The sequence below is a fragment of the Protomyctophum parallelum genome, assembly GCF_964188405.1.
Source record: "Protomyctophum parallelum genome assembly, chromosome: 18".
Classification (NCBI taxonomy): Eukaryota; Metazoa; Chordata; class Actinopteri; order Myctophiformes; family Myctophidae; genus Protomyctophum; species Protomyctophum parallelum.
In genome coordinates, this window is record NC_139716.1 from 24,591,198 (window position 1) to 24,612,068 (window position 20,871).

The 20,871-nt window shown below is 45.4% G+C and overlaps 1 protein-coding gene across 1 annotated transcript; it reads left to right on the forward strand.

Moving 5' to 3' along the window:
- The first annotated feature begins 646 nt into the window (after positions 1-646).
- alpk1 (alpha-kinase 1) lies at positions 647-16,490 on the forward strand. The gene is made up of 14 exons (XM_083788612.1): positions 647-692; positions 2,317-2,497; positions 6,444-6,598; positions 7,841-8,039; positions 8,561-8,620; positions 8,756-8,842; positions 8,937-9,013; positions 9,202-9,297; positions 9,744-9,848; positions 10,500-12,231; positions 13,219-13,366; positions 13,466-13,628; positions 14,189-14,375; positions 15,355-16,490. Exons 2-14 carry the CDS (start codon positions 2,365-2,367, stop codon positions 15,546-15,548), a joined length of 3,336 nt encoding a protein of 1,111 aa, XP_083644738.1. The 5' UTR covers positions 647-692; positions 2,317-2,364; the 3' UTR covers positions 15,549-16,490.
- Positions 16,491-20,871: the final 4,381 nt, after the last annotated feature.

The window sequence follows — 20,871 nt, forward strand, 5'->3', positions numbered from 1 at the left end:
CAGTGTGTGTGTGTGTGTGTGTGTGTGCGCGCGCGCGCGTGCCACATGGATCGCATCGCCGGAGCGCGTGCCATACCAGCCATGCATAATCCTTCCAGCTGTGTGTGCGTGTGCGTGTGCGTGTGTGTGTGCTGCAGTGCTGACAATGACATGACAACCACAAGCAGTTAATGCATTCTACTACTACAAACAACGGCACGGTGCGATCGACACGCTTCTTTCACACACTATTTAATTACATTAGCCTAATAAGCCTAACAATAAATAAGTTGATCTTCACTTCACGTGTCAAAAGATATGAGCTCTGCAGTGCCCGTTTGATTATTTATATTTTATTTATTGGGTTGGGTGGGTTTAATTCTCTGTGGTGGTGGGGATCAGTGTTTGAATCACTCGAATGAGGCGCAAATCAAGCGTACTGCCACTGTCGCACACACACGCAGAGAGCGAGCGAGTGTGTGTGTGTGTGTGTGTGTGTGTGTGTGTGTGTGTGTGTGTGTGTGTGTGTGTGTGTGTGTGTGTGTGTGTGTGTGTGTGTGTGTGTGTGTGTGTGTGTGTGTGTCACTGTGTGTGTGAGTGAGTGAGTGAGTGAGTGTGTGTGTGAGAGAGAGAGAGAGAGAGAGAGAGACTCCTCCTCTGCTCTAATAAACCAGGAAGGAACAGCCTGCCCTAGCTGTGTCGCGGTGGTTACAGTATGTATATGAAAATTATTTTAATAATTATGTTCAACACAACTATTTGGTTTCGTTTATTGCCTTGAAAAGTGATTGCTAATTTGCTACGCTCTGCTGCAACAATTTCCATGCTGGCTGCTGACTTACTGTTTGGATAGGAAAGTGAAACTCATGTCAGTCCATGAATCAATCAACAGTACCGACAGTAGCCTACAGCTCTATAGCCTTGATGCAAGACTGTGGTTTTCAACCAGTGGTCCGGGGACCACCAGTGGTCCTTGAGGGGGTTCCAGGTGGTCCCCAGCTAAATGATGGAGAGTTGGTAACCAAATGATTGTCTTTAGAGTATACACAATTAGATCATGTAGAAGAATTGTTATGATCAACGTTTGCCTATTATATCTCTCCTAATGGTACCGACATCAATACAGCATTGGAAATGTGGACAAAATCTTATCCAATGACAACATATTTTGTGTCTGAGAGGCTATAAATGGACCCTGGCTCAAATGCCAAAGAAATAATGGACCTTGAAATGAAAAGGGTTGAAATTAAACCACTGACTTGGAAGACTATGTACAGTGCAGTACAAAACATAACATCATGGCAGTGATCATGATTGCATCGCATCTCTGGTACAAGACATGAAACATGACTGTCAAGTCTGTCATGTGTCATACAAACAAGTCGAGCGTCATTCATGTTACATTGTTACATATGGGCGGCGGTGGCGGTGGCTCAGGGGTAGAGTGGCTGGATGGCAACCGCAAGGTTGCCAGCTCGAACACGAGGGCTCCCCCAGAGTCCGTGTCGAAGTGTCCTTGAGCAAGACACTGAACCCCTGATTGCTCCCGATGTGCTGGTTGGTGCCCTGCATGGTTTCCGCTGCCATCTGTGTGTGAATGTGTGTGTGAGTGGGTGAATGTAATGTACATGAATCTATGTAAAGCGCCTTGGATAAAGACGCTATATAAATGCACCATTTACATCTTACAGGGTTTTATTCACTGATTATAAGTCTTGCTAATTCTACTGTTTTGCTATTGAAAGGAAGTCAAGCAGAGGAACTATCTATCTAACTATCTATTCAGGGAATCTGAATAGAATAACATAACGCCTTGGCATGTAAACCATGGAGAAGTTAGGCCATGATTATCATAATAACAACATGGGCTATAGTTACTCTAGTACATTATTCTCAAACCTTTTTAAAAATAGCAGGCTACAACAATAAGCTTGCAGCGCGGCACAAAATTATCTTTTCAATAATGTAAAGTAGTTAAATGATTGTGGTCCCCGGAGCCCATTTTGAGAACCTCTGGTGTAATAGGGTTTCTGAACTGTCCACAGAGAAGGAGTAGACAAAAATTGTGCCAAATCCTACCTATTATATTATGATAGTGAGGACCAGTATTATATTAGGTTGAAAATTGGTGAAGTGGTACTTTTAATATAATTTATGGCATTTTGTTTCTTCGTATAGGAGCGTCTCAACCAATAGACAACCTGATTCTGGGCCTTATTGAGACAGAGAGTCACAGGCATACTGTAGGCTATCTGTGTCTGAGATGGCCACACTCAAATAACTGGGTTTAAGGCTCTTAACAATCGTCTCATAAGAGCATCCTACATCCGTTTTCAGACTAACGCTGACTGAAAGGCAGAGGGAACATACATTAACCCTACGTGCATGATGATGGACAGCAGGGAGGTCGGGCTCTGGCTTGAAGAATGCCTCCAGGCAGTAGCATCTTCTGCACCACATAGTAGGAGCCCACTAGTCTCCACTGAGGAGACCGCAGCGATCTACTGCAGTTACAGAGGTGAGACACAAGATGGTGCAGTGTGTTTATTTTTCTTAATGGAAGTAAACTGTGAGGCTGATGCATGGGAGTAAGTTGTAGTGGACTCTGGAGCAGTGGCATATACATATACAGGAATTAAGTACTGACTACTAGGCCTGGCAAATGGGGCACACAATTTTTGTCTCCATCATGTAGCTTTGTGTGTCCCTATGTCTATGAGCTTCACTGTGCATAATAGGCAGTGGCGGAAGGTTCCTATAACGGCAGTGGGTGCAGCCACGCATATTTGCGCTGCGGCTGGCTGCTATTAGCTCTTAAAAGAGCCGTTGTGTTGTGTTATTATTTTGCCAGTGGGTTCTTCTGCTCCTGTGCACCCCCGGAGTTGACGCCACTGAAATAGGTGCATGATGGGAAGCTGAGTTTTTTGTGTAACACCAGTCTTTTTCAGCACGAGTGTTTGTCTGTAGTACGGCAGTTCAGTACAGTTATACAATTACACTATAGTTCCACCGCTCACTTCACACAGGTGTGATTTTCTTAATTAATTCATTAATTGGCCTTTAAAGTTCCTCAAATTATGAAGTCAGGTGCTGAGATTGACAGGTCACGGGGGTCCCATTGACCGCCTGACATCATAAAAAATAAAACTAACCAACGGTTCCATTAGTTAGACTGTTACATAATCAGAGTTCACAGAAGTTCTCGCCAGCTCTGGCATACGAACGGGAGGGGCGAGATGAGAAACAGCTGCTACGAAACACAACACAACACATTCCCAAATATAAACTATAATTCAAAGTACTGTCCATGAAACAACAGTAGGCTAAGTAGTAAGTTCCAACACACTCTCCCAGGCAGCTTACTAGCACCATAATACTGTGTTGAAGTGAGTGCAGCTCGCACGCACGCTTGCAGACACACACACACACACCATTGCATCCATCAGTGAGCTGGATGCAATCCTAGGGGAGAGAACAGATGGTGGAGGTGAACGGAACACTGTCCCCCCCCCCCCCCCCCCCCCCCCCCCCCCCCCCCCTCCCAGTGAGCTGTGGCGTTCCACAAGGAAGCATACTAGGACCTTTACTGTTCCTAATATACAGTATGTAAACGACATGACATCAGCTTGTGACTGCAACTTGTTCCTGTTCGCAGATGACTCAGCACTGCTGGTCTCGGACAGGAACAAACTGCAGGTTGAAAAGGCCCTCAGCTCTGAACTAGAATCTGCACCTGGCTCGCTGACAAACTATCTTTACACCTGGGAAAAACTGAATCCATTCTATTTGGATCAAATAGTAATCTCAGCATGGCAGATGGCTTCTTGGTTAGAGTGGGTGACAATATTATCACACGAAAAGATGAAATTACCTACCTAGGTTCTGGAGGCAAATCTTTCCGGTGATAAAATGGCCACCAACGTAATCAAAAAGTAAACCAAAGAACAAGATTCCTATACAGGATCTCCAAAAACACTTTGAAGACCCTAACAGGAGCCCTCGTACAAGGTTTCTTCGACTACGCTTGCACCTCCTGGTACCACAGCACCTCTAAGGCCCTTAAAACAAGGCTCCAGACTTCCCAAAACAAACTGGTCAGGCTACTACTTGGCCTCACCGTCCCGAACCCACCTCACCCCTGCCCACTTTGACAGGCTGGAATGGCTTAGGAGTGACGACAGAGTCAACGAGGTCAACACCCACAACACCAGAGGGAGTTCAACAAACCACGTGCAACCCAGATTCGGCACAAACAAGATGAATTGAAAATGGTGGGCCCTATTGTAAACAAGTGTAATGCTTTATGGTGTCGTCCACTCACTGTTAACAGTTGTTGTATTGAGTTGTACTTGAAATGTACTGTAATTCTGCAAACTGTTAATAAATCAATCAATCAATCAAACACACACACACACACACACACACACGCACAGCACACACCAGTGCAACAGTTGCAACTCGCTTCCAAATTCCAAATTAAGCAGGATAGCACCCTGTCCCCATAGCATAGCAGCAGACAACATATGGGGCACAATGAAATACATTCAGCAAAAATTACAATTCTAACCTTTGATGTCTTCAATCACGTAGTAATCCACAATCAAGGGCAGAGTTTGAAGTTGAACTCCTCAGGATACAACTGTTGTAGCTACTCCAGGAACTGCTGATTTCCTTCCAAAATCTTTGCAGTAATATATGTTTGGCATTGATTGTGAGAACATTTAAGCTACTCTAGAGATGCTTCTCATTTGTATTTAATCAAAAACAAAGACGCAAGTTTCCGGGGTGAAGAAAGAAGATTCTAGAAACAGCAAATAACAACACAAGCTCACCATAGTGTCAGGCATCAGGCATAACCAATCAATCTACACAGGCACAGAGGGACAAACTAGGGTGCCGTGTCATTAGTCAGAAGGTTCATTGTTCCGAAATTACTATCCCTATCTCTAACCCTAACCTAGCAAACCTAAACCTAACCGCAAGCACGGAGCAGTGCATGTTCGGACTAACGGGACTTCGGATCTATGGGTAGTTCCCCAAACTAGTAGGCAGTGCCAGTGGCTATTATGGAAAGCCAAATAGGAAAAGGCGAATCATACACACATTATACCCACTGTAATGCAGTGATTGCATGATCCACATTATGTTATGACGATAGTGTTATCAAAAATCGGTTAATATGATAAAAACGAATCAGGGTGGGCCCAAGCCTACCTAGGCCCACCAGTGGATACATCCCTGGTCTGGAGAAGTGGGTATATTGTGGATTTGTTTTTACATCCAGATACTCCGTCCAGGACAGGCTAAAAATATGCCTCCTCAAGAGACATATTGGCTCAGATCTGAACCAATTTGATTTGGCATTAGGACTGCATTCCCTTGCTGACGTTGACCCCAGGCAGGGTTCAAACCCACAACCTTCCACATGAAAGGCATACGCTCTAACCACTACTCTAGGGCAGCCCTAGAAGTGGGTATATTATTATAGATGTTGTGAAAATGTGCCCATGCCATAATGGAACAAAACAAAAATCTACTGAAACCAAGAGGGGGAAAAAAAGAACAACACAATGTTCAGGGTATACCATTTATTTTCTTCACTCTAAGTATATGTATATCTGATTAGTCTACTCTAAAATAGCGACTACTGTACGTTTATGGGCTTGTTGGAAACCTGTGTCTTTTCTTGTGAATTCACCTCAAATGCAACGTATTTCCAAGCTGGAAATACAATGTGGTCAATGTACAAAGTCAGTATGGCAAATGAGTATTGATTGATTGATTGATACACAGTAGTTTAAAATATTCTAAATCAATATAGTATTGAAGGAATTCTATTTGTGACTACAGTAAAACCGATGGCTGCGCAGTGTGCACACTAGAATTGATTAGTGTGATGCATTGCCTAACTAAAAGATAAGTGGGTATACAATTATATACCTTTGTATACCCTCCACTTCACCACTGGTCATTATTACTATTTCATGGATGCTGCTGAATGTATTAACACAAACCTGTTTTTTTCTTTCTTTATGTGCAATAATGTTTTCACCATTTGACTGAGAGTCTGTCATCGTGCAACCTCCAGCTTTTCACCAGAGGGGAAAATTACTATTATTTTTTATCCAAAATGAGTTCATAGCACAGGCAGACTCTTCACATACTGAAAGCATGTCTGAAATAAATATCGACATATAAATATGAATGCTTAAACATGTAGCTAGGTGTAATGTTAGAAGTGAACCTTTCAAGCCGGTTTTCTCAACTCGCTGTTTTCTGCAAGACGTATCTCCAGGACTGGTGGGTCAAACTGAACAACCAATATGTCAATTTGAAGCCATGATTCCCTGCTTTCATATGACATGAAAAAACGAAAATTAATAGTAATCCAATGACAGGCTCCCATTCACGGTGGGTCACATTTTACCTCAATGTGTCTCTCTCTGTCTGACACTTTCTGGCAGAGTCCCTGTGTGTGGAGCTTCTCTCCCTGCTCCAGGAGGCAGAGCAGATGAGCTGGCCCTTCGTCCCAGAGAAGTGGCAGTACAAGCAGCCAGTCAGCACCGCGGATAAGACCAACCTCGCTGACCTCATTAGCCAGCACCTGCCTCCACTGCTGGTAGAATAACGCATTCTAGACGGGAACCCTGTTTATAGCATTATGTTATATACTCTAGTTATTGAAAAATAGCAGATCTACTGATATTGTAGAGCTGCTATTTTTGAAAAATTGTGAAAATGTAGCGCATCTCTTTGAATGTATATTCTTTCAGAGCAAATGTTTTTAACTAAAATCTTTGCCTCTGGGAGGTCCCTGGAACTACATATTTTCAGATGGGGGTCCGCAGCCAAATACAGATCATTCTAGGGGTCCTTGACATGGAAAAGGTTGAGCACCACTGACATAGAAGCATATGTTTTTCAGAAACCTGTCAGGATATAGAAGGCATTTGTAGAATCGTCCTCAGGTCCAAATGGAATAATGAGCACACACGTCAAAGTACTACAGGTCCCACCGGCCCAGTGATGTCACAGAACCACAGATGTGTCATTTGGATCTGCCACTCTGCACAGTGACAAGCTTCTTTCATCGTATAAGTTCACATAGAGGTAGCCTCGGTACCCATGGGCTTATACTGTATTTTCGTTCGCATTCGGCTGAAAAATCATTGCCTTGTTTTGTGAATTTAATTGGAAAAACAGTTCAGTCATTTCAAATAAAAAACACACTTTCATCCGACAGACCTGCTATTCTGCAATGCTCTCTTGAAGGACCAATCCTAGTTTGAATTGCCTAATGGGCAACAGTGAATCTGATTGTGACAGTCAAGTTTCTTAGCTTTTCAATTGTGGACGATGAGATTTTTCTCTTGCCTAGTAGAAACTCAAATTAGGGCCAATTATTGTAAAAAAAATTAAATCACACTTGTGTCAATGAAGTGAGGGGCGCATGGTAATGTCTGTTTAAGTGCTGTAAACTAACATTAAAAAGTCCATAGACTTGGCTGTACTGTGTACAAAAAGTGTTCTAACAAAACATTAAAAGGTCCATAGACTTGATGCTGCGTTTGGTCGTGTAAATAATGTAAACTATTTTCACATTTTAATTTGATTTTTCATTTTTTTTCATTTTTTTTTATTTGTTTATCTTATCTATCTTAATTGTCTATCCATGAATACGTACTCTGCTGTTGTTGCTTGTGTTTGTATTGTAGGTTTTCTGTTTTATGTGTTTGTAAAAAATCTAAAATAAAGTACTGATCATAAAAAGAAAAAAAGGTCCATAGACCTGGCTGCCATACATGATGTAATTCCGAGAGCCAGACATTGGAATAACTAATCTGTTGCCTGTGCCGGACAGGCTCTGCTGAAGGCATCCATCTTGGCCCAGGAGGCGCCTTGTGCACTGGCAGTGATATTCCTGGTGGACCGTTTCCTGTACTGGACAGACGAATCCAGCCGGCTGCTGAAAATCACCAAGTGTCTCCACAGACGTCACCCCGATGCCCCTGTTGCTCCGCAGCTTGTTATACGACAGGCCAGGGTCTACCTTAACTCGGGTAAGCAACAGGGGCGGCTGGATGCTTTGGATGGAGCCTAGAACTACCGTAGCTACTGGTCCCAGTGGATAACGTGTGTACAGTATGTGTTTAGAACTACCGTAGCTACTGGTCCCAGTGGATAACGTGTGTACAGTATGTGTTTAGAACTACCGTAGCTACTGGTCCCAGTGGATAACGTGCGTACAGTATGTGTTTAGAACTACCGTAGCTACTGGTCCCAGTGGATAAGGTGTGTATGTGCTTTGGAGGATGCACCTCACGCTGCAGTAACCCATGGCGGTGCTGGTGCTCAGCTCTACCCAAAGGAGCGTTTACAGGGAACTGTGCAACATGTGGTTTGCCATGCTCAGCTCTACCCAAAGGAGCGTTTACAGGGAACTGTGCAAGCGAACAACGGGAAACTTTATAGTCACGTACACAAACATTAAAAGTCTATATACTTGGCTGCCACATCATGACGTAATACCGGAAGGCCATGCAAAATACATTTAATGATCATGGTTGTCACGCCCACACAGGCAAGCTGCAGAAGGCCGAGTACATTCTGAGCAGACTGATCAGCAACAGCGGTGCCACAGGTAGGCTATACCGCTGACCACCGTCTTATTGATCGCTGCTATACAGCAGTGGTTCCGGGGACCCCCAGGGGTCCTTGAGGGAGTTCCAGGGGGTCCCCAGCTAAAAAGTGACTTGTCTTCCCCCACGTACTATAGGTTTCTGGGTGTACCACTCTCCAAGCGACAGGGCCCTCGTGCAGGCGGTCAGCATTCAAGTGCGTGGGCTGATCTTGCAGAAGCTAGGTACTGTACTGTTCATTATATTTGTGAGATAGGGGGGGGGGGGGGGGAGTTCCCGATTTGAGTTGAGAAAATGATATTCTCAACACTGTCTCAGGCCTGTGGTTGGAGGCTGCAGGATTAATATGGGCTTCTCTGGTCGGTTACTACGCTCTCCCTCAACCTGATAAAAAGGTATACTGCGACCGCCATGGCTACATATACTGTAGTGATAGTTGTGGAAATGTTTTGTAGATTGTTTTGTTTATTGTGTTTACCTTTACTTTAGATTTAGAATATTCCCTTCCATTTTAAGAGGCTCCTGTTATAACCGTACTAGTTCCCTCGCCAGTATGTTTTGTGCATGTCTGTGTGTTCAATAGGGAATTGGGACATCTCTTGGTGTGTTGGCCAATATATTGGTGTCTATGAATGATGAGGACTTCCGTGCGTTTAAGACTAATCCAGACATTGATTTGGTAAGCCTCCAATGAAATTGCATTTATTAATTTATACATAAAAACTAGAGATGTCCCGATACTGTATCGGTATCGGGAAAAGTATCGGATCGGCCCTTATTTGTCATATCGGTATCGGTGAAGATGCCAGTCTAACCACCGATCCGACACATGGGGTAAGGGGTTGACACTATGGCAGGTAAATCAAATGTTGGGACAAGTGGAGTTGCCCAAACTGCAAGTACACATTTGAGTGAGAAGTCTGCTATAAACACAACATGAGATATATAGCTAGATACAGGTAGCTATAAACACAACATGAGATCACAACACTGGTATCGGTATTCGGTATCGGCTATCACAGAAATTGAGGTATCGGGATCGGAACATCCCTAATAAAAACAATGTCTTACTGTATTGTATATCATTTTTGTGTGTGTCTGTGTGTGTGTGCGTGCGTGCGTCAGTCTCTCCTTGGGGATCAGGATCATCGTCTACTCTCTGCAGCTGAGGCTGCTAAAATGGCGGTGGTGTACAGTCAATATGCCTCACTGTACGTCTTGACCAATGTGGTAAGTTTTGATTGATTGATTGAATACATTATTAGTCAGAAATGTAAACAGCACGTGGTGCATTCAGTCTAAAAGGATCCTGGGGAGTTCTTCATGGTGTATTTGTTTTTCATTCATATTTATTTATCGTGGGTAGGTTCACTCACTAATCAACTGGACATTCACTTTCCCACACACATTTTTCCTGACCCTACCAGAAATCGGACATTCACTTTCCCACACACATTTTTCCTGACCCTACCAGAAATCGGACATTCACTTTCCCACACACATTTTTCCTGACCCTACCAGAAATCGGACATTCACTTTCCCACACACATTTTTCCTGACCCTACCAGAAATCGGACATTCACTTTCCCACACACATTTTTCATGACCCTACCAGAAATCGGACATTCACTTTCCCACACACATTTTTCCTGACCCTACCAGAAATCGGACATTCACTTTCCCACACACATTTTTCATGACCCTACCAGAAATCTTTTGGCCACAAGTGCGCTCGTAAGCTGCCCCCATGCTGCTCTGTGTCAAGGAAGGGAATGTCAATATCTATCATTCTATCACTCTCCTTGTCCTGTCTGTCTCTCCTTGTCTGCCTCTCACTCCTACCTAATATCTGTCTGTCTCTTACCGTGTCTGTCTCTCTAGGCAGCTCAGGGGACCTGCTTGCTGTCCTACAGCTTCTCAATGGAGTGCCCCGTCTCTGAGAGGCGCTCCTTCCTGCTGTGCGCGCGAGAGGCCTTCGAGATCGGCCTTCTCACCAAAGCAGAGAGCGAGCCGGTCACCAGCCAACAGGAGCTTCACACCTTTGTCAAGGCCGCTTACTCACTGACCGTCACCGACAGGTGGCTGGGCGCCGCGGCTCCGGATGTGCTGGCACTGGCCACGCTAGCCTGCCAGAAAGCACTGGCCTGTTTCTACGACTACTGCCGTGCCGATAACCAGGAGAGAGACGGCCTCTGTGCTGAGATCATGCGCCTCGTGTCCCAAGTCAAACGTCTGCTACACGTCGAACCGTTCCCAAATTCCGACAAGGGCTCTTTCATCCCCGACAGCTACAGAAACATTCAGGAAAGGCCGGTGGATTTCACTCTGGAGGGTTTCTCCCGGGTGCTGGCGAGGGTTCAGAAGCATCACGCGTCACTGTGCGAACCCGGTCACTCGGCCTGTCAATCGGACGGTCACGTGGACTGTATAACTGCGATGGGGACGACCGTCGGTACACCGAGCACTGAGTGCACTACTGAAAGCCACAGAGCTGCAGGAGACAGTCTGGAGGGAGAGCCCCAACATGCACCTTCAACCCGCAGCACAGGTCTGACTAACGGGAGGTCTGACTTAAGAGCAGTCCCCCTGCATCCACCACAGAAGGACGACGTCGGCACCACTTTAGGGAGCACCGATGAGCTCAGCTCTTCGTGGCAGAGGTTTTCGTTGAGCAGCTCGGGGTCTCCGCGTCCTAGCAGCAGCGGGTATGCAGGGAGCTGTGTTTTTGCCGGGGAAAGTAAAGCTAATGTCTCCGATCAGCGCTGTCCGACTACAGAGGTCAGCGAGGACGGGTCTGGCGGCATGGAAGACTCCATCAGCGAGAAAAGGAAGCGAGACAAAGTCGGCTCCAAAGCTGCCGCCCGTTTTGAGCCGGGCCCAGCATCCCCTGTGCAGCACTCGACATCCACCTCCAGTCCAGGTAGTGACTCGGATCAGTTCGAATTGCTACAGGCTGTAATAGAAACGGCGGTGGACCCCGCCAATGTTGCCGCGGGGTTGGGAAGCAGTGGATCGACGTGGCCCATATCCAAAAGTAATGTCAGAACGGGCAGCTCTCTCAGCGACAGCCTCAGCTCTCGTTCATCTTGGGACAAACTCTCGCTTAACACAAATTCCCCCACGAGCGACATTCTTCATCCAACTGGTTGGTCCTCCAAACCAGGCACGGGCCACTGCAGCAACACGACCCAAAGATCTGGAGGCTTACCTCCTGGCCAACCTGAGCCTGACGCCAATAAGGGCCCACAGCGGAGCCCGAGGCCGTCTGTCGGTATCAGCCAGTGTGCCCCAACTGAAACGTGGTCGGAGAACTCGTTTGAGATGTTGGAGGCGAGTGAGATGGGAATCAAGCCCAGCTCTGCGGAGGTGAGTGAGATGGGAATAAAGCCCGGCTCGGCAGAGATGCACAATGACCCCCCTCATGGAAGGAACCCTTCGTGCTACAGCTGTGTGCAGCAGTGCTTTGTGGGTAGCGTGGACCCGGAGCGGCAGTACGTGTTGACGGAGCAGGATCGCCGTGCGCTCCTGGCCGGGGTTTGCCACGCGTGTCTGTTGAAGAGGCTGCAGAGTGAGAAGACCCAGTTCAAGCTCAAGGCCTACAGAACCGCCTACAGTAAGTTCTTCATGGCCTGTTGTATCTATAGGGTTGTGTCTAAAAAACATCACACCCGTGTGAAGTGAGGGGCACTCTAATCATTGTACATCATCATCATCAAGAATGGTGTTGCCTTATTGGCCAAGGGTTCCCACCAACATGCATACCGGTATACCAATTTGCTCAGACACATATAACGTAAATTCTCCGTTCATTGCCAATGGCATTCAATGTTTGTGTTCAGGACAATGTTTGTGATTACACAAACCCTCAAAGCTGCACGTAGGAGGGGCCCCTCAACTAAATTTGCATGAGTGGCCGTTGAGTGCATGCCATCTTTTTTTCTAGAAACTCCTACCCACAAATATGTTTTACGTAATGAAATGATTCTTGAAACAACTTTAACACCACTTAAGCCCACGGTGCATCTCATCACGTGTTGTGAGCTTGTAAATCTGTTGAACCTACATTTCTTGCTTTTAGTTACCGTCCACAAACTTTGTCATTAACGAACATTAAATTCCCATTGACAATGAAAGGAGAATTTTACGTTATAGTGTCTGAGCAAATAAGCAGTTTTATGACATGATGATGTACGATGATAAGAGTGCTCCTCACTTCACACAGGGTGTGATTTCTCATTTGCCCAAAATTGGGATGCCAGGTTGAAAAGTGGTTTTAACTTTTAACCCATTTTGGGCGGGAACCCCTTTTGGTGTTAGCATTACGTTATGCTTTAGCTATTGAAAAATATCAGATCTACAAGCTCATAGCGCGCCACTCGGTGGCGCGCTATGACGAGCTTGTAGGTCTGCTATTTTTGAAAAATCAAAGAACCGCTGACATAGAAACATAGCCTTTTCAGAAAACTGTCAGGATTTAGAAGAACATTTTAGAATCTGATCTCAGGTCAAACTCTCCTCTGAAACCACATTAATCCATCCCATTTCTCCTGTTGAAACGGATTCATTGTGTCTCTCAATCTGCGGTGTCTGTCTTCCACAGGTGCCCTTCATCTGAAATTCTCCAGGGCCACTGGGCTGTGGGCGGCCAGAGAGACATGCGCGTACATCGGAGAGCTGATGGGCATGAAGGGCAAGCAGAGAACAACACTGTGGGTACAGTTTCTCCACCAGGAGGAAAGGTTGAGCAGGTTAGCAGTCATCTACAGTTCAACATACAGTAGTCCAACAAACCCATCAAAGGCATATTTCACTTTTAAATAAAAACGTGTTGTGTCTTCCTCGTCCAGTTATGTGGGTAAGGATTACCTGGAGCCTCGGGGGATTCAGTTCCATCTGAAGGACGTGGAGAGACAGATGACGGCTCAGTACTACGTCACCGAGTTCAACAAGAGCCTCTACGTCGCGGAGGTCACCGCTCACATCTTCTTCATTCCCTCCGAGCTCCTGCTGGTGAGATCCTGTCAGATGCCGCATTCACACGAGGCAGATGCAAAGATGCAAAAGATCACAGCATGATTTGTTGCGTTCTCGCTTTGTGCTTCCGTAGTAGTAGTGACGTGTATCATTGCAGCTACAGTTGTAGCTTTGTAGCTTTGCATCTGGAAGTTGAACCCAGCTCAGCTTCAATTTGTAGCTTTAGCAGCAGCTACAAACGTCGGATGCATGCATTGTATTGTCATGTCGCTGGCTTCCATTGACAATGAATGGTAGACTGTATCTTCTGCCTGTGTGAACGCAGATGACAGGACAATTGCAGCATATATTAGCTTGGAATGGATGTCAATGGTAGGCAGGTTTCTAAACTGTCCACAGCCCACCTCTGAGACACAGAGTAAATGGAAATGGTGCCATATTATAATGGTATATTAGTGAGGAGTGAGGACAATGGACATGTCAGACTCATAACTCATTACACCTTCACATAACCATGATAACAAGGGATTTTCAGACAGAGCCAGGCGAAAAAACATTCACCCACGTCCCTTATGTTTATCTTTGTGGTTGAATAGGTGCTGGATGGGGAGGAGATTGTGGGATGCATTACAGTGGAGCCTTACATGCTTGGTGACTTTGTCAAACTAACCAACAACACATGGAAGAAGGAAGAGAAGTTTCAGGCCACAGAGTATGGCATCGCCTTTGGACATTTCACTTACCAGTTCTCCAACTGCCAAGAGGTTGTTGTGGACCTACAAGGTGTGTGTGTGTGTGTGTGTGTGTGTGTGTGTGTGTGTGTGTGTGTGTGTGTGTGTGTGTGTGTGTGTGTGTGTGTGTGTGTGTGTGTGTGTGTGTGTGTCAGTGCACGCTTGCTCGTTGAAAGAATTCAGATTTACTGTGTGAGTTCTTCGACATGGGAGTGCAACAGCGCATACGTTGGTCCGCCGTGCTACAGTAACGGTCCGACAGGCATTAGTCTAGTCTGACACTAGCCTCGATCTAGGAGTGGGAGTGAACTAGCCTGGGTAAACCCCTCCCCATGTTGTCCAGCAGGGGGAGTGGTTTTACCAGGCTAGGAGTGAACAACAGTGCAGAGGGGCATCTCTCCAAATTTGGTGAAGTCAGTTTTCTCCTCTGGTTTCTACCAGGGAGGGGAAGGGCGGATGCATGGCCGGTTAAGACACATGCGTGGCTGGTTAAAACTCACCCGTGGCTTCCCTGTGAGGGTAGGGTTTGGTGTAGGGTGTCAGACTAATGCCTGTCGGACCAAACACATGCACCCCTTCAACATTGCTCATTGATAATCCACAGACTAATCAATTTCCATTTAAATTGTAAGATTGACTTTCTAGGCTAAACACCCCATTTCAATATCATTTTAATCATGGCTTTGATTACATTTTGTGGATATAGATTAATTTACCGAACAGTGATAGGACATTTGACTAATAGCGATACATTTCCTTTTGTCATGCTGACCATTTTCATCACTTGTGATGGTGTGCAGATAAGGTATTGAAAGGAAATGTATTTTTGTCACATTCGTCCCAACCCCTACGCATTCACGCAAGTACTTGGGGGACGTGATGTTGCAGAGGGATGTTAAACTTAAACTTTATTGGCTGTCCTTTGAAATATCCTTAAAATGACTGCTGGATGTACCTACGGTACGTTAATAATTAGTCAAGAGTGCATCCAATTCTGAAAGCATCATCTCGGTGTGTCGTCTTTTCCACAGGTTGGGTGACAGCCAACGGTAAAGGGTTGACCTATTTGACGGACCCCCAGATCCACTCCAGCAGGACCCCCAGAGGACCCGCCAACTTTGCAGACAGAGGCCTCAGGTACTTCCTGGAGGAGCAACATGGACCAGAGTGCAATAGGATCTGCCAGCTACTCAAACTGCCCCCAATGTCAACACCATTAGTTTAACTCCTCTCTCAAACTGTGGGAGGTGGCGGGGTGTGTGCGTTTGTGCGACATGGCTGGTTAATGATGCTTGATTCCATGGGTTGCACGTCTCATCTTCTTAACGATAAGCTTCCCGTGTCTCCATAATGCTATGCAGTAATAGCCAATTGTAAATGTCATTATTAGCAAAGATATGTAATTCAAAGTAAATGGGGATAAAGGACATGTTACTTATAATAAATGCATGCACACACCAATGCAGAGTATTTGAATGGTAATGCATGTCCTTAAACTGTTCTCCAATATTGATGGAATCAAATGTAGGCTACTGATAAGACATAATTATGTACCAGAGGCTACATCTGATGGAACAATTTGAATGCCATTGCTTTCAGATTATACTTTTTACATCACTGAAAGAATAGACACTTGCAAATGACTGGGATGCCCAGTGAGGCATTTTTGATTTGCTGCACAATTCAGTGTTATGTAAAAGATACTGTCTAGTGCTGAAAACTGTATAATTATGATAATTTTAATACATGTTTTAGCTATTTTTATGCATTACATTTTAATCCTCCTATTTCATTTTCACTGTCCACAGTGTTGAGACTACAACGATGCCTGAAATGTTGCCACTGCTGTATTTGTGCATAATAATTTCTTCAATAATGTATTGAATATCCAAAAACTCAAACTGCATACATCTAATCTAGTCAGCAGAAACTAGAAAGCCATGCTATTGCCCACCAGAGGGTGCTGTAAACATGTCTCAAGTACAAGTGATTCATATTTCATACCTTTCTCTTTTGAGTTGAACAGAACAGGAACATTCTACACTTTCAGTCATAAACAAATAACATAAATCAGTTCAGTTTGTCTCTTTTACCTCCCTTTTGTCCTCATATTCACATTACACACATCCATATAAATGATAGCTCATGATAATGCTACACACCTAAGTCAATGTAATGTAACATTTAAATTCAGTGTTTATTAAATTATAACACATCACGTTTCAACATATAATATTTTTTACATCATACAAAATGACATGTGATACTGTGATGATGAACTAATATGCAATAAATATGCTGTACATACACATTACATTAGGATGCTAATTATACAAAAGAAATGGCAAATGTTATACGTAGGAAGGTAGGAAGGAGGTGAAATATGTGGCACGGTGGTGGTGATGGAAATCATGATTTAACTGATCAGGGAAGGAAAATAGTAGAGATGTCCCGATACTACTGTATCGGGAAAAGTATCAGATCGGCCCTTACTTGTCATATCGGGTCATATCGGTATCGGTGAATATGCCAGTCTAACCACAGATCCGTCACAGGGGTAAGGGGTTGACACTATGGCAGGTAAATAAAATGTTGGGGCATGTGGAGTTTGGTTTGGAGTTGCCCAAACTGCAAGTGCACATTTGAGTGAGGAGTCTGCTATAAACACAACACGAGATATATAGCTAGATAGCTATAAACACAACATGAGATCACGACACTGGTATCGGTATTCGGTATCGGTATCGACTAATACAGAAATTAAACTAAAAGATACTGTAGATAATTAAATAGAGATAGATAAATAACAGGATACTAATTAAATAAATGGATGTATTGGGAAATAAATCAATTAGGAAATACAAATCATGAATACAAAAACCATGAATTTGTCAAACATAAATACATGTATTTAATATGTTTCTGTTTCTGCGCATATGTATTTATTTTCAAATTAACCTTCAATTTTACTTCTACATTTTTCAGTTATGTAGAAGTTATTTATTTGTAAATTAAATAAAAAATCTTGTGGACCTCGATAAAAGTCTGAGCTGATCGGTCCAGGGGTTTGCATGATTAATTCCGGGCACAAAAAAATCTTATCTTATCTCACACTTAGAATTTTGAATGTGTCCTTTTATGTATCTGTTCACCTCTTCATGGCACACCATTAGTGCAATTTTCTCCACACAAATATAACGGGTATAAGGGTTGGGAGGCTAGCTTGCATGTTTTCAACTTTCATATTTTCCTTTAAACTTTGATTTTACTGAGGCACTACACTGTCTCTCTGCATTCTTAAAACTGAGATATTGCCCCATATTTTGCCCATTAGAGGGCTGCCTACTGCACAAATAAAAATCTGAACTTCCGTCCAATTAAATCGTCTTCCATCGCCTGGCAGGCGTTGTTTGTTTGATTCCCATCACCAGCGGGGTTAGTGTCTGTAGTACTGATGTGGTGTGGGTTATGAGCGTACACACAAGCAGGTACTGCACACGTGTGTATGCCTGTGCACGCTTGTGCCTGTGATATTTAATGAAAGGAGCGCATCCGTGCACGTGTTCATGTCTCCCGGAGAGTGAAGCAAAGTACAAACAGAACTTTGAACATTACTTTCATCAAACTGTTAAATTATGCATTCTCACTTTGTGAGATGCACATTATTCAGGGGCCATTTCCCCTAAATAGCCCCATGCAGGCCAGCTTGGGCCTGTGTGGCTCTCCAGCGCATCTGAATTGTCTGCCCATCATGCCTTCAGCGTCTTCATCTCTTCCAGAGCTAAAAAATATCCTGCCCAGTGGTCAGCTGGTCTCCCACAGACAGTGGTTGTTTGGACGCACACGGATACATTCATTAATGCATAACACAGTCCATCTCTCTCATGGCTGTCCCTCTTTTCAGGTCTTGAGGAGGACATTTGGGATATTTTCTCTGAAATTGCGGGCAGGTGGGTTGGCGGACAGACGCACACACGCAAGCACAAACGGTCTTCTGGAAGGCAAGCAAGCCCCATATAGGAGGCACATTAATGTTAGAAAAAAGAAAGAAAGAATAAACGTCACCAAGATCACTTGTTATTTGTGGTTAGAGATGCCAACTCTTGTTATTAATCAGGGAGAGTATGACCTTTTCAAAGGAAATGGGAAATCTCTACTCATTAATTATTATAACTCATTCATTTAGTATATCGCAATTGTCTAATTGATTGATTAATGTATTGATTGATACACCTAACTGATTGTTTGGCCTTTATAAAGAGTACCTGTAACTTGATTAGGCCTGAAGGTGTATATAACCTACCATTTATATCCTGCGTCATCACCAGAGCGGGCACTTCTCTCTCCTCTCCCCCGGAGCCTTCTGGCCAAAGCCTTCAAAGAACCTCCGGAGCTTGGAGACTGGCTGGCGACTGGGATCGTCCTGTTCAAAGAGCTTCTTGAGCACGAGGACCGAGTGATCCGTTGGCCCCCGCTGCACCGCGTCGGCATCCTGTGTGAAGCCAACGCTAGACGGTGTCCGTAGTACACATGTTGCTGGTGGTGGTGGGACTCCCATTGTTCCATCACCGGGATGCTCCTCCTGTGGGACTCCCATTGTTCCATCACCGGGATGCTCCTCCTGTGGGACTCCCATTGTTCCATCACCGGGATGCTCCTCCTGTGGGACTCCCATTGTTCCATCACTGGGATGCTCCTCCTGTGGGACTCCCATTGTTCCATCACTGGGATGCTCCTCCTGTGGGGCTCCCATTGTTCCATCACTGGGATGCTCCTCCTGTGGGACTCCCATTGTTCCATCACCGGGATGCTCCTCCTGTGGGACTCCCATTGTTCCATCACCGGGATGCTCCTCCTGTGGGACTCCCATTGTTCCATCACTGGGATGCTCCTCCTGTGGGACTCCCATTGTTCCATCACTGGGATGCTCCTCCTGTGGGACTCCCATTGTTCCATCACTGGGATGCTCCTCCTGTGGGACTCCCATTGTTCCATCACCGGGATGCTCCTCCTGTGGGGCTCCCATTGTTCCATCACTGGGATGCTCCTCCTGTGGGGGCGACTGTGGGACTCCCATTGTTCCATCACTGGGATGCTCCTCCTGTGGGGCTCCCATTGTTCCATCACCGGGATGCTCCTCCTGTGGGACTCCCATTGTTCCATCACCGGGATGCTCCTCCTGCGGGACTCCCATTGTTCCATCACCGGGATGCTCCTGCTGCATCACATCTGCCTCCTGTATGAAGCTCACACTAGACGGTGTCTGTAGTAGTACACATGTTGCTGGTGGGGCCGACTGCGGGACTCCCATTGTTCCATCACCGGGATTCTCCTGCTGCACCACATTGTCATCCTGTGTGAAGCCAACACTAGACGGTGTCTGTACCAGTACACATGTTGCTGGTGGTGGTGGGGCTCCCATTGTACCGTCACCGGGATGCTCCTCCTGTTCAGCCATCTTCTCGAGGTTGAGGTCTGACTGATGTTTTGACTCCTCCACGACGACGGCAGCAGCACCCTCTCCGGTGCCAGAGCTGGGGTCCTCCTGTGCAGTGGTCGGTGGTGCAGGAGGGACCCACGGGACCGGGACTGCCGTGCCTCTGGGATCGGCTCCATCGACGATCTTGAGCTTGGGGACTGCTGCTGACTGACAAGTGAACTCCACCACCGTCTTGATCTCCTGCTCAAAGATCATCTTGAGCTTGAGCACCGACATGTATTTTGGCTCCACAGTGACGCCAGACTTCTCCTCCTGGCCTGCTGCCACACCCTGCTGTGTGGAGCCAAAGCTCAGGCTCAGTGTGTGGGCTGGCGGGCCACACGGAAGTCCCATGATCTTCTTGAGCTCGACGAGCCTATTCACCGTCTCCGTCAACAGCACGATCTCCCGCTCGTCTAAATTGTCTGCCCAGGCCTGCAGTCTCTTCATCTCCTCCAGGATTTTCATCCCCACCTCCATCATTTCATTCTCTTCCACATTGTTCAAGATTTTCTCCATTATTTCATTCTCCTCCACATTATTCTCCAACAACTCCTGTGTCTCCACCATGTGATCCGTGTACATTTGCATTGTTTCCATTGCTGTGGTTTCTTTACCACTTGGTCTTATCTTGTACAGCTTTGCTGTTTAAGAACTTCAAATTGTGATTATTTTCTCAGCTATTATTCTGTAAATTATTTATTATTATATATGGATAGATTATTTGAATGATATGGGGCCTGGAGGCTGCTGTATATAAATCTGTTTGTGACGTACCATTACCTCACTGTACCTATTATGGAGTTACGTATGTCCAATTGTGATCCCTCTAGAGGGACTCTTGTAAATGCCAAATGGTGCCTTTATCCAAGGCGCGTTATAGAGATTGTGCATTACATTCACCCATTCACACACACACATTCACACACCGATGTCAGAGGAAACCATGCAAGGCACCAACCTGCACATCGGGAGAAATTAGGGGTTCAAAGTCTTGCTCAAGGACACTTCGACATTATGGAACCACATCTGGTCACTATACACCTGAGCCACTGCCGCCCCGTAGCAA

Coding starts and splice junctions, on each gene's coding strand:
- alpk1 (XM_083788612.1), top strand. CDS start 2,365: ATGATGATGGACAGCAGGGAGGTCGGGCTCTGGCTTGAAGAATGCCTC. Junction 2,498..6,443: donor GATCTACTGCAGTTACAGAG/GTGAGACACAAG, acceptor ACTTTCTGGCAG/AGTCCCTGTGTGTGGAGCTT. Junction 8,843..8,936: donor GCTGATCTTGCAGAAGCTAG/GTACTGTACTGT, acceptor ACACTGTCTCAG/GCCTGTGGTTGGAGGCTGCA.